Source organism: Triticum aestivum, chromosome 3D (assembly GCF_018294505.1).
Source record: "Triticum aestivum cultivar Chinese Spring chromosome 3D, IWGSC CS RefSeq v2.1, whole genome shotgun sequence".
NCBI classification, from domain to species: Eukaryota; Viridiplantae; Streptophyta; class Magnoliopsida; order Poales; family Poaceae; genus Triticum; species Triticum aestivum.
In genome coordinates this window covers 17,124,246-17,136,374 of record NC_057802.1, presented here as the reverse complement: position 1 = coordinate 17,136,374, position 12,129 = coordinate 17,124,246, and the positions used below count along the sequence as shown (strand labels likewise).

General features: G+C 46.5%; 1 protein-coding gene and 1 long non-coding RNA gene across 3 annotated transcripts in view; both read right to left on the bottom strand.

The window, feature by feature from the left end:
* Positions 1 to 1,826, bottom strand: part of LOC123073823 (uncharacterized) — a 4,835-nt gene extending 3,009 nt beyond the window's left edge. For both annotated transcript variants that reach the window (XR_006435752.1, XR_006435753.1), the window contains exons 1-2: positions 1,491 to 1,826; positions 1,202 to 1,378 (exon numbers count right to left, since the gene is read on the bottom strand). This is a non-coding gene — a long non-coding RNA (uncharacterized lncRNA). The remainder of the gene's footprint in view (positions 1 to 1,201; positions 1,379 to 1,490) is intronic.
* A 7,340-nt stretch (positions 1,827 to 9,166) lies between these two features.
* LOC123073822 (uncharacterized) lies at positions 9,167 to 10,428 on the bottom strand. The gene has a single exon (XM_044496848.1). The coding sequence runs from the start codon at positions 10,233 to 10,235 to the stop codon at positions 9,471 to 9,473; it is 765 nt and encodes a 254-aa protein (XP_044352783.1). The 5' UTR covers positions 10,236 to 10,428; the 3' UTR covers positions 9,167 to 9,470.
* Positions 10,429 to 12,129: the final 1,701 nt, after the last annotated feature.

The following is a 12,129-nucleotide window of genomic DNA, read 5'->3' as shown; positions in this document are numbered from 1 at the left end:
GCGGCGCAGGTGGGGGACCGGCGAGTGCCTGGCGATGGCGGAGCGCCAGGAAAGCAGAGGGCGCCGGGTGCTGAGGTGGTTGCCTCGATCCAGATCGGATCGGGGGATGGGGAGAGAGCGAGCAAGTGGGGGAAGTGGGGGTGTCGGTGGGTTAGGGTTTGGTTGCCAGGGGGTTATGGGGAGTGGGGTGGGCCGGCCGGCTGGGCCAATTAGCCCAGTGGGGGTGGGGCGGCCTGGCTGGGCCGCTTGGCCTAGTTGGGCCAGGGGGATTTTTCTTTTATTCTGTTTTGTCTTTTAATTTTAGTTAGGTTCTGCTTTTCTTTTTATTTAATTATTATGTTGTTTCATCCACTATAAAATATCTAGGCATTTTATAAAAATGTGTTTATTACACCACATTTATATATGCAAAATATGGCACTTCCCGAACATTTTTGTTTTAACTTTTGAAAACTTTTATTGTTGACATTAATTTGAATTTAAATTTTAAAACGGTTTCGAATCATCGCGAGGTTAACAACAGTAACCGTGGTGACGTGGCATCATTAGCGTGGGATTACTGTAGCTTAATTATCCGGGCGTCACATAAACCAAGTACTCTCAGAAGAGGATCTTTGGGCAACTTACGTCAGTATCTCTAGCAACTAATCATCATGCGTTGGGCAAGTTTTGAACACTTTTTGCTCAAATTGTCGACGATTCTAGCCCCCGCACTCCCACATCGCAAACCTCCCCCGCATTCAAAAATCATCGATTCGCCCAAAAAATCTAAGACCCCAGACACCCCTCTTCAACCTCCCTATCCCTACCTCTATCGCATAGAATCCTAGATTTGGGTAAAAACACATGCTTAGGGGGTCAATTTCGAGAAACTTGCCAACGATTTTCGGCCCAATTCCTCGACCGTTGGCGACAACACTTTCCTGGCTCTAGATCTTCTCCGCTAGGTGATCACGGCGCACAGACAGCACTGCCCCCTCGAATGTCGTCCTACTTCGCTTGGGCCAGGCAACTCGTATGCTAACTTATGGCAACTGTCGGCCCCCCAGGATCCCATCTCTAGTCTCTACGCGCATGATCCCCTCCCTCCCAGCGCCCATGAAAAATCCCCACCCCCCTCCCTAGGATGCAACGAGCTAGAGGAACCTCGTCGGAGAAGAAACGGGAACGCAAAAAACGGCAGGAGGAACGAAATCTGTACCTCGGGATTTCTGCAGCGAGTCCGCTCCTTGCTCGCCGGAAACGCAGCGTCGCCACGACCTTCACCCGCCTCCTTGAGATGGAGATAGAGCGCACCCAACTACGCTCCCGCGCGCACTCCATCGCATCATCTCGCGCCTCCGTCATAGAACCGCCGCCAGCACCCACGGCCTGTGAGCTTCGGCAATAAGCCGCCAATCCCCGCAATAGCCAACGTCAGCCTTCGTGCGAAGCAAAAATGGAGCGGGAGGAAAAAAAACATGTGTGCGCGGAGGGAGTGCTTCGCTTACCTCGCGATTTTAACCAGCGAACAGCCTCCTCGCTTGCCGGAACTCGTAGTGTCGCTAGCGACCTTCACCCCGATCCTTCGCCCCTCTTGTGGTGCTCTGTCGCCGCGCGCGTGCTCCTCCAGCACCACGAGCACCACCGAACTCCGGCAGCCCGCGCCCCTTCAATTTCCGCCATGGATTGGATTTGGGCGTGGTGATGGACCTGGTGGATTTGGGCAGCGACGACTTGCAGTGGATTTGGGTGGAGTTAGCCTGCGCTGGATTGGGGGAATTCAGCGGTGCCTTTGGCTTCCAGAACTGTGTAATGGGCAGCGAGAGACATGGGTAGTGGTGGGGCCTCCCGGCTGTAATGCGGTCGGACTTTTTTTTGAACGTTTAATGCCCAGCGACTCGCACGAGTGGTTCCCTCCCAATAAAAAAATCTCCTGCAGTTGCGATCGTGCGTGCAGGGTTCGATCCGACGGCTGTCGCGGTGAGTGCTCGATCACGTCAACGAGCACGCATGCACTTTTTAGCATTTGGGTTAAATATATTATTATATTTTATGTGTGTTTGCATTATTTTCAGAAATATTATTTGCATTGTTTATAGAGTACATATCTGGTGGAAACCATATATTCAATGGAAGCATGAAAACTTGATCGCGTGCCGTTGGATAAGGAGTGTACGTTGTGAGATGAAAAGATGGACGAATTGCAAAAGGACCCCCGTAATCTTTTTGTACCTCGGTACAACATACCTGATGGAAGATGAGCCATCACGTGCCTTTCCCCTTGGAAGCTACCCCGATTCAACTTTTCCCCATCAACAACTAGGGTTAGGAGAGCACGCCGGGGGCCGGCGGCCGCAGCTAATTCCCTCTCTCCTCTCCGGCGGCTGGCCCAACGAGCCAATCGTCCTCTGGGCATTCCCCATCGGATTGTACTGGATCTAGGTCTGAAGGTATGGACCTTTCTATTACATTGTTCATCTTCTATGTTATGTTTTGCCACGTTCTTCTTATCGTGGCTCAACTAGTAGTTTTTTCTCTCGGTTGGGCTAGGTTTGCAAAGCAAATAGAGATGACAAGGTCGTGGGTTCTGGTTGTCTCCTCCAAGATTAGCACTTCTAATTGGGCTAGGTATGCAAAGCAAAGCAAATAGAGTAGGGGAGGGAATTAGGTAGTAGTATCTTGGCTGGAACTGCAGATTGCCCCTAACTCTACTGTCCAGATTTTGGTCTTCAAGAAGTTGGTAAAGACTAATTCATTGGGTAAGTAAGTTTTATATTAATGCAGCAAGAGGGAGATCCCATCATGCTAATTTGACAATACTGTATATCATAATGGTGGTTCTAGGCATATTTGTTACTGTATGGTTGTTAAATGAAGGAAACTATCAGGCTTAGTTTGGCAGCACAATTTTTAGAAAATTGTGGTAATCCAAAACCGAAGTATTCCAATGCCTAGGCAAGAAATACTACAGGTTCTTGAAATTGTAGTTTTTCTCAGTTTTACCAAAACTATCGAGGTGTTTGGATGTTGTTTTACCATGGTTTTGACCAGCACAGCTGGCATGAAATTGCTTAATTAATCTAACCTGGAGGTACATGATTGATCAAGGTTCACCAATCAACTAGATCAAAAGTAATTGTGACGACAGCTGGAAGAAAATGGATCCGAGAGCACAATTTAATCAACCCAAAATGCCTAATAAGCAAGAGATATATTACAACTAATTTACCATATAACAGAATGAGGAGAAATCGAAGGTAGAGATCACATCTATTCTTATTTCGTCGTGGATAGGGACATAAACAGCTCTCTCCCTGACGTTTCGTCTCATTTGGTTTAGAAAAAATGGGCCGGGACCTCTTTTCTAGACACAACAAAAAAACCACGGTTTTGGGAATACTACAGGTTCTAAAACTTCAGCCTTACTTCTTGTAGACTTGTGTGTAGTACGTTGGGCATAAGAAAGGAGTTGAAACTGGTTGAGCATAGAAAAAATGTAGAAATGATTTTAGCTGTCAGTTTTAATTTATATTGCAATTGATTGGTGAAGTGAGCTGATATTAGGTACTTCTAACACTTGAATGTTCTTTCTAGCAGTTTATTTTATTCTATGCTATTCCGGAAAGCACATATTGGCTGGCTCCTATGACGGTGTGCTTTCGACTTACAAACTGTATTTCTTCTCTTTGTGAAGTAATTATGAAATGCCACAGTGAAGTGAGCAAGTTTCCACCTTTGGCTATTTGCAACTCCCAGTTTGATGCAGAATAAGCCATCCACACTAGACCAAGTCCGAAAATTGTATTTGCCACACCACAAAAATTGTATAGTGCACCTTTCTGTGTAAGTACTTGTCTAACTAATGTGTGCATGCTTATAATTTCTTGTATTCCAGCATGTTAAACCATTGTGCTTTTCGTCCACATTTCACGGCTCATCTTGTACTCCGGAGTGTGATGATGACATCAGGCCAGCCATAGGGATGACTTTTACAGATTTGAGCGCAGCCAAGGATTTCTATGAAGCTTATGCACATCATGAGGTAGAATAAATGGACTAAAGGGATATAAGGATAAGGGTGGAAAGTGAAGACAGAAAGAGAAGAACAAGAACAAGGAAGTGCAGCAAACATGATCACTGTACATTCCTCTGGACTTAGTTTTGAGAATAGTTCTAAAATTTTGCTTGCTAATAAATACAACATGCACTGGATATATCTATATTCATAGATTAGAATTAAAAATTAGGTATAAATTCTTGCGAGTTTTCCTACTGCTTGACCAATTAATTTTTTTTGTTTTAGGTTGCTTGTTGGCCCTACCGACCTCTGCAAGTTTTTAGGACTAATAGTATTGCATTAGTATGTTCTTGGCTAGTGTAGTGGAGCTATTAGCTATTGGCGCCGGACTTTTTCAAGTTGTTAGCTAGTGTACTGGAGGTATTATGTGTTGGGGCCGGGCATCTGCAAGTTGTTAGCTAGTGTACTGGAGCTATGTGCTCAATGACTGATGTATAAAGGTGTAGATTTACCATCACTGTTAATGATGCATCTATTTTGTAACCGTGTATTGGAGTGTGGCATTATTTAAGTGACTCAATCACATTCTTGCTGCATAATCACACTATGTGCAACTGTGCTGTTTTGCTTTACTTAAATATATTCTAGGAAATTTTTTCAATTGCTGGAAATGTGCTACGTGAGGTGCAGGAGTTCTTCAACTGGGCAATGGTTTTGGTTGTGGTTTCGTCATTGATCTGGGCAATGGTTTTAGCTGTTGTATTTAACTATTTGTTCTACTTAAATTTACAAGGAACTGGGTAGTACCCATCGTTCAATTTTTGTCTTCGTTCAGTTTCACGCAATCAACACAAATAGGTGGAGACATGTGACGAAGCCCCACATGTGACGAGGTAGCTAGCTGTAATACTTGTATGTGTCAGGGGGTCATGTGCAGAACAGCATTGCTGGGGCGGGCGTTTTTCTGCAAAACTGCATGTAGCAGTTATGGATGGATCTAGTCCATACATACAAGATCCAACAGCCTGTGGTAAAGTTTCCAACCTTTCACTGAAGATGTGGTTTTCACCTGATATTGTCTCTTGTTTACGATCAGGTACTGTTCACCCTCATGCACTGTTCACAGGCACTATTATGTGAATGTACGATTCACAAACACTGTTGTTTACTGCTACGTGTTAGGCAGGGAAGAGCATCTTCCACAATTGCGGATGCATGGAAGGAGCCCTTGCTTAGCCGCTTTAAATATATTATTATATATACATGACATAGGGAAAATAGTTTTTAGGCTGGTCATAGTGGGAGTATCTTAACGAGTAACATAGCTCATTTCAACACAAATTTGCTTATGTGGCATGTAGTTAATAAGGAGAGAGGTGTTTAGAGTAATATAATATGTTACTATAACATAATGCAACCCAAAACAAAAAGTCTACAATCTAATAAATGCAATCATCTATGATACTACTTCTTATTTACTTTGCACTATGAAGATAGTAACATATACTTCTGTCATATGCATGACACTAGTCTAAGTTACTTCCTACTATGACTAGCCTTATAAACATCCTAAAGCATTTGGCAACACAAGTTGTCTCTCCTTCAATGATTACTTCATTCCTGTGATTCCAAAATAAACTGGCAGCTTATGATCATCATCTCATAGAAGCAATTTTCATGTACCCTTCTTTTTCCATCGGTAAGCATGTCTGCCTTGTAACGTATCAAATGTTTGTTGTGCTTGGTTTGCTTTGGCATTAGTACGATCCTGTATAAATATTATTCTGTGCTGGCAAATGGGACTGGCCCTCTTTTTTGGTTTCTAGACGATTCTTCAGTTCTATGGTTTCACAATATTATTTCCTATCTAGTCAAAATGCATTTTCAAACTCTTTATCGAAACATGTTCTTATGAAAAAGATAATCATATGTGTAACTGGAAGAAATAGTCTAACAAATGAAACAAAACAACGACATAACAAATACATCGAAAGAAGCCCATTGACCAACAAACCAAATTCCAGTAGCGTCGAGAGCGAGGGTTGATTAGTGCATTTTGTACTCATATTTTCTTGAGTTTAATCATGATATTCTAGAGACTCATTTCGGATTATCCCACTAATGGTGTCCTTTTGATTTATTTGGTTTCTTTCTATGCTTTGTAGGGTTTTAGTGAATTTTATCCCTCATGGACTTTCGTCGGTAAACAGAGCCAGTTTTAGAGCAAGATGGAGAACCAACAACTTTATTTGGTGGATCAAAATGAGCGCCCTCAAGATGACCTTGAATTTAACTTTTCACTCAAAATGAAAGTTTTCCATCTTTTCAAGTCGAACAACTTTACTTTTTGGATCATCTCAATCCAATGTTGTATGCATAATCTACAACCAAAGCACTAAATCAACAAGCCGGGGAAAAGGACAGAGGTTAAGCAGAGCATTGGTATGACCATACACTGTCCTACCTAGGCTAGTACCGCATGTGAATGACCGTAAAAGCATCTGGAACTTCTCTATCTGGTCACCGTTTTGGGTGTCATTTGACATGTGCGATCCGCGGGATGACAAGTAGGAACGTATTGAAGACCTCAAGACCACCTAATAGCACTTGGTTCCAAAGGATATGAGGAGGATACACAAATGAGGAGGTTGGTTTGACCATGTATATGCTTCATCAAGAGGGGAGCGAGCCCTAGCCACCATTAGATGTCATCAAGCAATTCCATTCAGATCCATGGGCATTTGAGGGTTGTGCCTAGCCTCTATCTCAAGATCTGTTACAACCTTTTTGGAGGAAGACAATGAGGGGATTGTCATCCACATCGGGCATGATACTATGGGCCAAGGCCACCACCTCGGTTGGAGCCGCCACATCCATCTCTCCTTAGGTGCTCGTCATCATGACCTGATTCGCGATCGATTATAATCATACATGAACCCCTTGTCATGCAAGTTTTAATTGAGTAATTGTTTTTTAGGGTATCGTGCTCTAGTACACAAAAGTAGATTGTGTTATTTCTTTTATTGTTTTGTGTTTTGAATCTTGGCGACCGAAGACATTCAACCCAGCGGTTTGGTTAGAGACATGTAACCTTATAGGCCACACCCTAGTAGTGTTGCTGATTTTCTCTCTGTGTTGTGGTATCTTGTAGCCTAAAAAATAAATACTGTCAGGCATGTGCGTTGGTTGCAGTATTGAATTTACTGAATTGCTCGAAACTAAATTGGGCTGCTACACACTGATAAAGTGTATATCCACGAGCGTTGGGGACATATCTTAACATGCGGAGTGCTTGGTCTGCTTTGGCATTTGACCTAGCAGGCTCCACATAGATTAATAATTAGTATACCTTTGTTCTATTCGAATAACATACTATTAATATTATCACTTAGCCTAAAAATTTATTCTCTTTGTCATTTTAAATATGTCAAATATCACGATCAATACTAAAAAAACTGAGGAATATCCTATTAGTAACAAGAGATTCTAGATCATATACTTTAAGAGTACCTAACATTAACTAAATACATTCACCGATATTCAGAGCAAATAATAATCCACCTTTTTAAGAAGATAACAAGCTATGTCGAAGATAATTTTTACTGTGTGATATGTATGTCATTTTAAAGTACCAAATAATTTCAAATATCATAACTTAAGAACCAATTAATAACAACTTATCCACAAGATATACTTTGGTAGTGTTCAAAAAAAGATATACTTTGGTATACATCTATTTAGTTTTATAGGTACTAATCAACTCCAGCCAAAAGTAGAAGGGCAAGAACTGATCCTTCCAGGTCTGATCATGCCTATATAAACACCAACACAAAAGGCATAGGTTGACAAGTGCAAACTACAAAGGATACTTGCACATACGTAGAAATAAAGAAACAAGAAACCATTCCTCATGGAACTTATCAAGAACAACACAAGAGCCCTACTCTTGGTAGCTCTTGTGATGATGTCTACCACCCTATTATCATGCCATGCAGGTACTACAATCGTTTGTGTATATATTTTCATATTCATTTTTAAGCGTGCGCACACCTTTGCCTATGTAATTCAAACTAACCCATGTAACTTAAGTAATCTATATATGCTGACGCTGCTATACTTTTTCATGCACAGGTTCAACAAAACCAATCCCCCTGAACTTGTGTGTGCGTCTTGCAAGCTGTGAGAAAGGCCATGAATTCGAAGAGGCGTGCAGGAACCACTGCTCATTTTTCGAATTCAAAAAGAGCCACTGTGAACCAGTCAATGGTGGTTCTTGCTGCTGCTATAATTAAACGCCGTAGAAACAATGGATGGGCCGTGGTAATAAATCGATGCGTGTAAGATAGGCTCAAGATACATGCGCGCCATGGATCTGTCTAGTTCATGCAAAAGTTTCAATAAAGTATTTTATCAGAAATTTGGCTGTGACCAGTTCTTCAGAAAAAAAAAGTAACCAATTGTTGTTGTTTTAAGCAATGTATAAGATCAATCTTTTTTTTACAGTAAAAATAATTGTTTGTTACCGAGGATACGAAGACTGCGAGTGAGCCCATATCGATCTGCCTAGCCCTCGATCGGGCCTGAGTCAGGCACGAAGGCCTGACGAGACGCGCACGAGCCTCACTCCAGCCCTCCAGATTCTTGTAAAGGGAAATTCCAGCCCTCCAAGAGCTTGAGCCGATAGTCAGCATGGGCAGCATGGGGCCAGGTCCGCCGCCCACCAAGTGGCCGGTCGGTGATCCCGGCCCTCCAGCCTCCTCACCACCCGTAGTTAATGCTCGCCGCCTTCCACGTCGCGCTGCCGGCCGGTGAGACATGCAGGCGGAGCGCCGTTGCCGATGTCCTACCTGGAACGCGCCGCGAAGAATGGTGTACGAGGAAACCATGCGGATCGCTTGCAAGATGTTACCCCGGCGCGGATGTACTCCCTCCGTTTTTAAAATACTTGTCGTGGTTTTCACTCAAATTCTGCGCACAAAACAAGTAGTACTACACGATCTCGTACATTATATACTTGATTAACTCATGATAAAGTATGATTGGAGTAATAAAAGTTTGTGTTCCGTGCGTGCCAGAGACAGAGAGAGACATGCTGCGACGCCAAGCAAGCCCAGCCCCGCCGGAAACCCGGCCGGGGACACCGAGTCCCCATGCACTCCATCGGTCTCTCATGCCGGATCAATGGTCTTTCTTTCCTCCCCACAACACCACATGCCTTGCCACCCACTAACCAACGACACAACCAGAAGGACCTCCTCCCATCCCATGCATGCACAAAGCAATAAGCCTACTGTAGTACTCATACTCTGTCCGTCCCGTCACATAGACGCACTGAATCGATCAATCGGTCACGATTCACATGGATTGGTTGATCTTTCGATCTTACTACTTACAAGCAACCATGGCGACAAGTGGACAATCAATCAGTAATTAACAGTGCGCTTAACTTGTACGAGTACTACTGCTGGTACTATCTGGTTACCCAGCAGCGCACCCCGAAGCCCCTGCTCTGCTGCTTGCTGGCCTTCTCGCCGCAGTCGCACAGCAGGTGGCTCAGCATGTTCACCACGCTGGTGCCGATGGACGTCACGTTCAGCACCGGGCTCACCCGGACCCCGCCGCCACCATGGCCGTCGGTGCCGTTCCTGCCGCCGCCGTATCCGTAGTAGTAAACCGATCTCGCACCACCACCGCTGTTGCCGTTGTGAACAGCACCGGATGCGGCCGTCGTCGTCGTCGTCGGAGCGACTTTCTTGCAATGCGGCCGCTGGTGGGCGCCGACCGTGGCCGCGGCCGCCGCAGAGCCGGTCGAGCGGCTCCGCATGAGCGGGAACGCGGGGCAGGTGAACCTCCCGGACGCCGCCGCCCTGGCGGAGTTGACGCTGCTGCTGCGCGCGAACGGGGACGCCCACGACCGCGGCGCCGGCCTCGTCGCCTTGGCGCAGCGCGCGTGCGGGGCGGTGGGCGGCAGCGGCGGCACGGGGAGCAGCTTGCCGTCGGCGAAGAGGCGGTCGGCCGGCGCGACGTCGGCGGCCGCCGCGTTGGCGAAGTCGAACTCCGGCTCCGGCGCGCGCCGCCGCCTCCGCCGCGGCATGAGGGACGCGTCCGACCGCCTTGGCTCGGGCTGCGTCGTCGCCGGACACGCCGCGGTGGCCGCCGCGAAGGCGGCGAGGTCGTGCGAGAAGGAGATCCTGGGGCTGATCAGCTCCGCCGAAGCCTCCTCCTCCTCCACCATCGTACCACTGGATCAGCAGGGGAAGCAAGTTGTTGTCAGAGATTCAGAATGCGATGTGAGAGCTGCTGCTAGTAGAAGAAGGGTGAGAGGAACGTGGATATAAATAGGTGGCATGGTGAGTATGGTGCGGCTCGGGTCCCGGCCAGGACGGCAGGGCCCGTGCACCGTGCTGTACAAACCTCACATCCGATCGAATTCTGATTGCAAGTGAGAGGTGAGGTTGATTCGATCTCACTCGCGCGACCACATGGATCCTGGTCCCTGGTCGGTCGGGTCACCTACCTACGTGAATGAATGGCATAGGAGGAGTAGCTCCCTTTCTCCGTTCATTGTACGTGAATTTTTGGCAATCCAACTCGGCCAAGCATCAACCTACAAACAATTGATCCTAGTTTACTTCTCACCTTGCAGTAAACTTTTTATCTGAATCTCGTTGGAAGATTTCATGACACTGATTGATGAGTTTAATAATAAACCGCTTAGGTCACATCGTTTTCCCAATTAGTTGGGTACACATACAAATCGCGATGCCAGATTGCCACAGCACTGTACGTGCCGCATGGCTCGACATGGACAAGATAGGAACCCGAGCCAAGCAAGCAAGCAAGCTCAGAGCAGAATATCATGGCGAGGGGTCTATCCAGTCCCTGTCTCCATGAATGGAATGAAATGAAGCAGTAGGATCGAGCACAAACATGGCGGAATGGGCTTCCGTTTTCGTGCGCATTTCGATCGATCGATTGATCGATCAGAAACCTCCAAACGTGAACAGAAGAGGAAGGTTCGCTCCTGCCCGCGGAACAGGAAAACCCTACAGCGAGTAGGATTCTGGTGTCTGCTCTCTGCCCTGCCTCTAGAATCTAGTAGCCGCTAGAGGAGAGAAAAAGCGGGGGCGGGGACGCTGAAATCTTGTCCGTTCTGCCCGGAGTGGTGAAACATCCAATCGACCAAGGCGGAATGGGAAGGTGAATTCTTCCAGGATGTAATAACGTGTCGTGCGGTACACCGTGGTTGCGCTTGGCACTTGCACCCCTTTTGGACAGTGGGCACGCACGCACGCACTCTCAATTATTCGACACGCGCACACTCGCTTTGGCGCAACGCTGGCTTGGCTGGACCAGGACGCATATGGGTCGATCGGGACGAATCATTGTGCATCCAAATGATCCGTGTCAACCAAAGGGAAGTTTGCCAACTTTTTGAACCAGCAAGCAAAGCGATTTCATCTCTCGCCGAGGATTATTAACCAGTTACAGGTGCACTGACTCGTCGGTGCCACCGAACGAAACAAAAATATTCTCGTGCTGGTGCCGGTGAAGACGAGAGCGCCTAGGATAGGATAGGGGGCATAGGTGTGGTGGTGGTCAAAGGCTATGGGGCCTCTGGAACAGAGCCGCCCACGTATTCAGGGAAGCATGCATATGCATGTGCATGCGTGGATGCACCACATCGGTACGTGCGACTATGCATGCACGAATGTTTGACCGTGCGGCGCACAGTCATTCTAGGTCCAGGTTTGCAGGGGGGAGCTGTTCCTCCTCGGCGCACACTGTGCTCGTGTCTTTGACCTGCATCCATCGACTGATATCTCCCATGTTCTACGGCGGACGGCGCTGCTCTGCTCTGCTGTGCATGGGTGTCACACCCTCTGACGGTGTCTGGTTGGCTGCTCGGGGTCCCGGCCACTCCTGGATCTATGGTGGTGGATCTTGTCATCTTGCAGCCACCCTCCGCTGTTTCACTCGGGAAGGATGAAAATGTGTGAGGAGCCATGTTTAGAGCAATTCTAGCATACCGTTTAAAACGCGTAAAATTCTGGCTACAATAGGGCTTGGCCCGTTTTTTAACCAGACCAGAGCCAAAGTCGCCCGGCCCGTAAAAGTTTTTGCGGTGG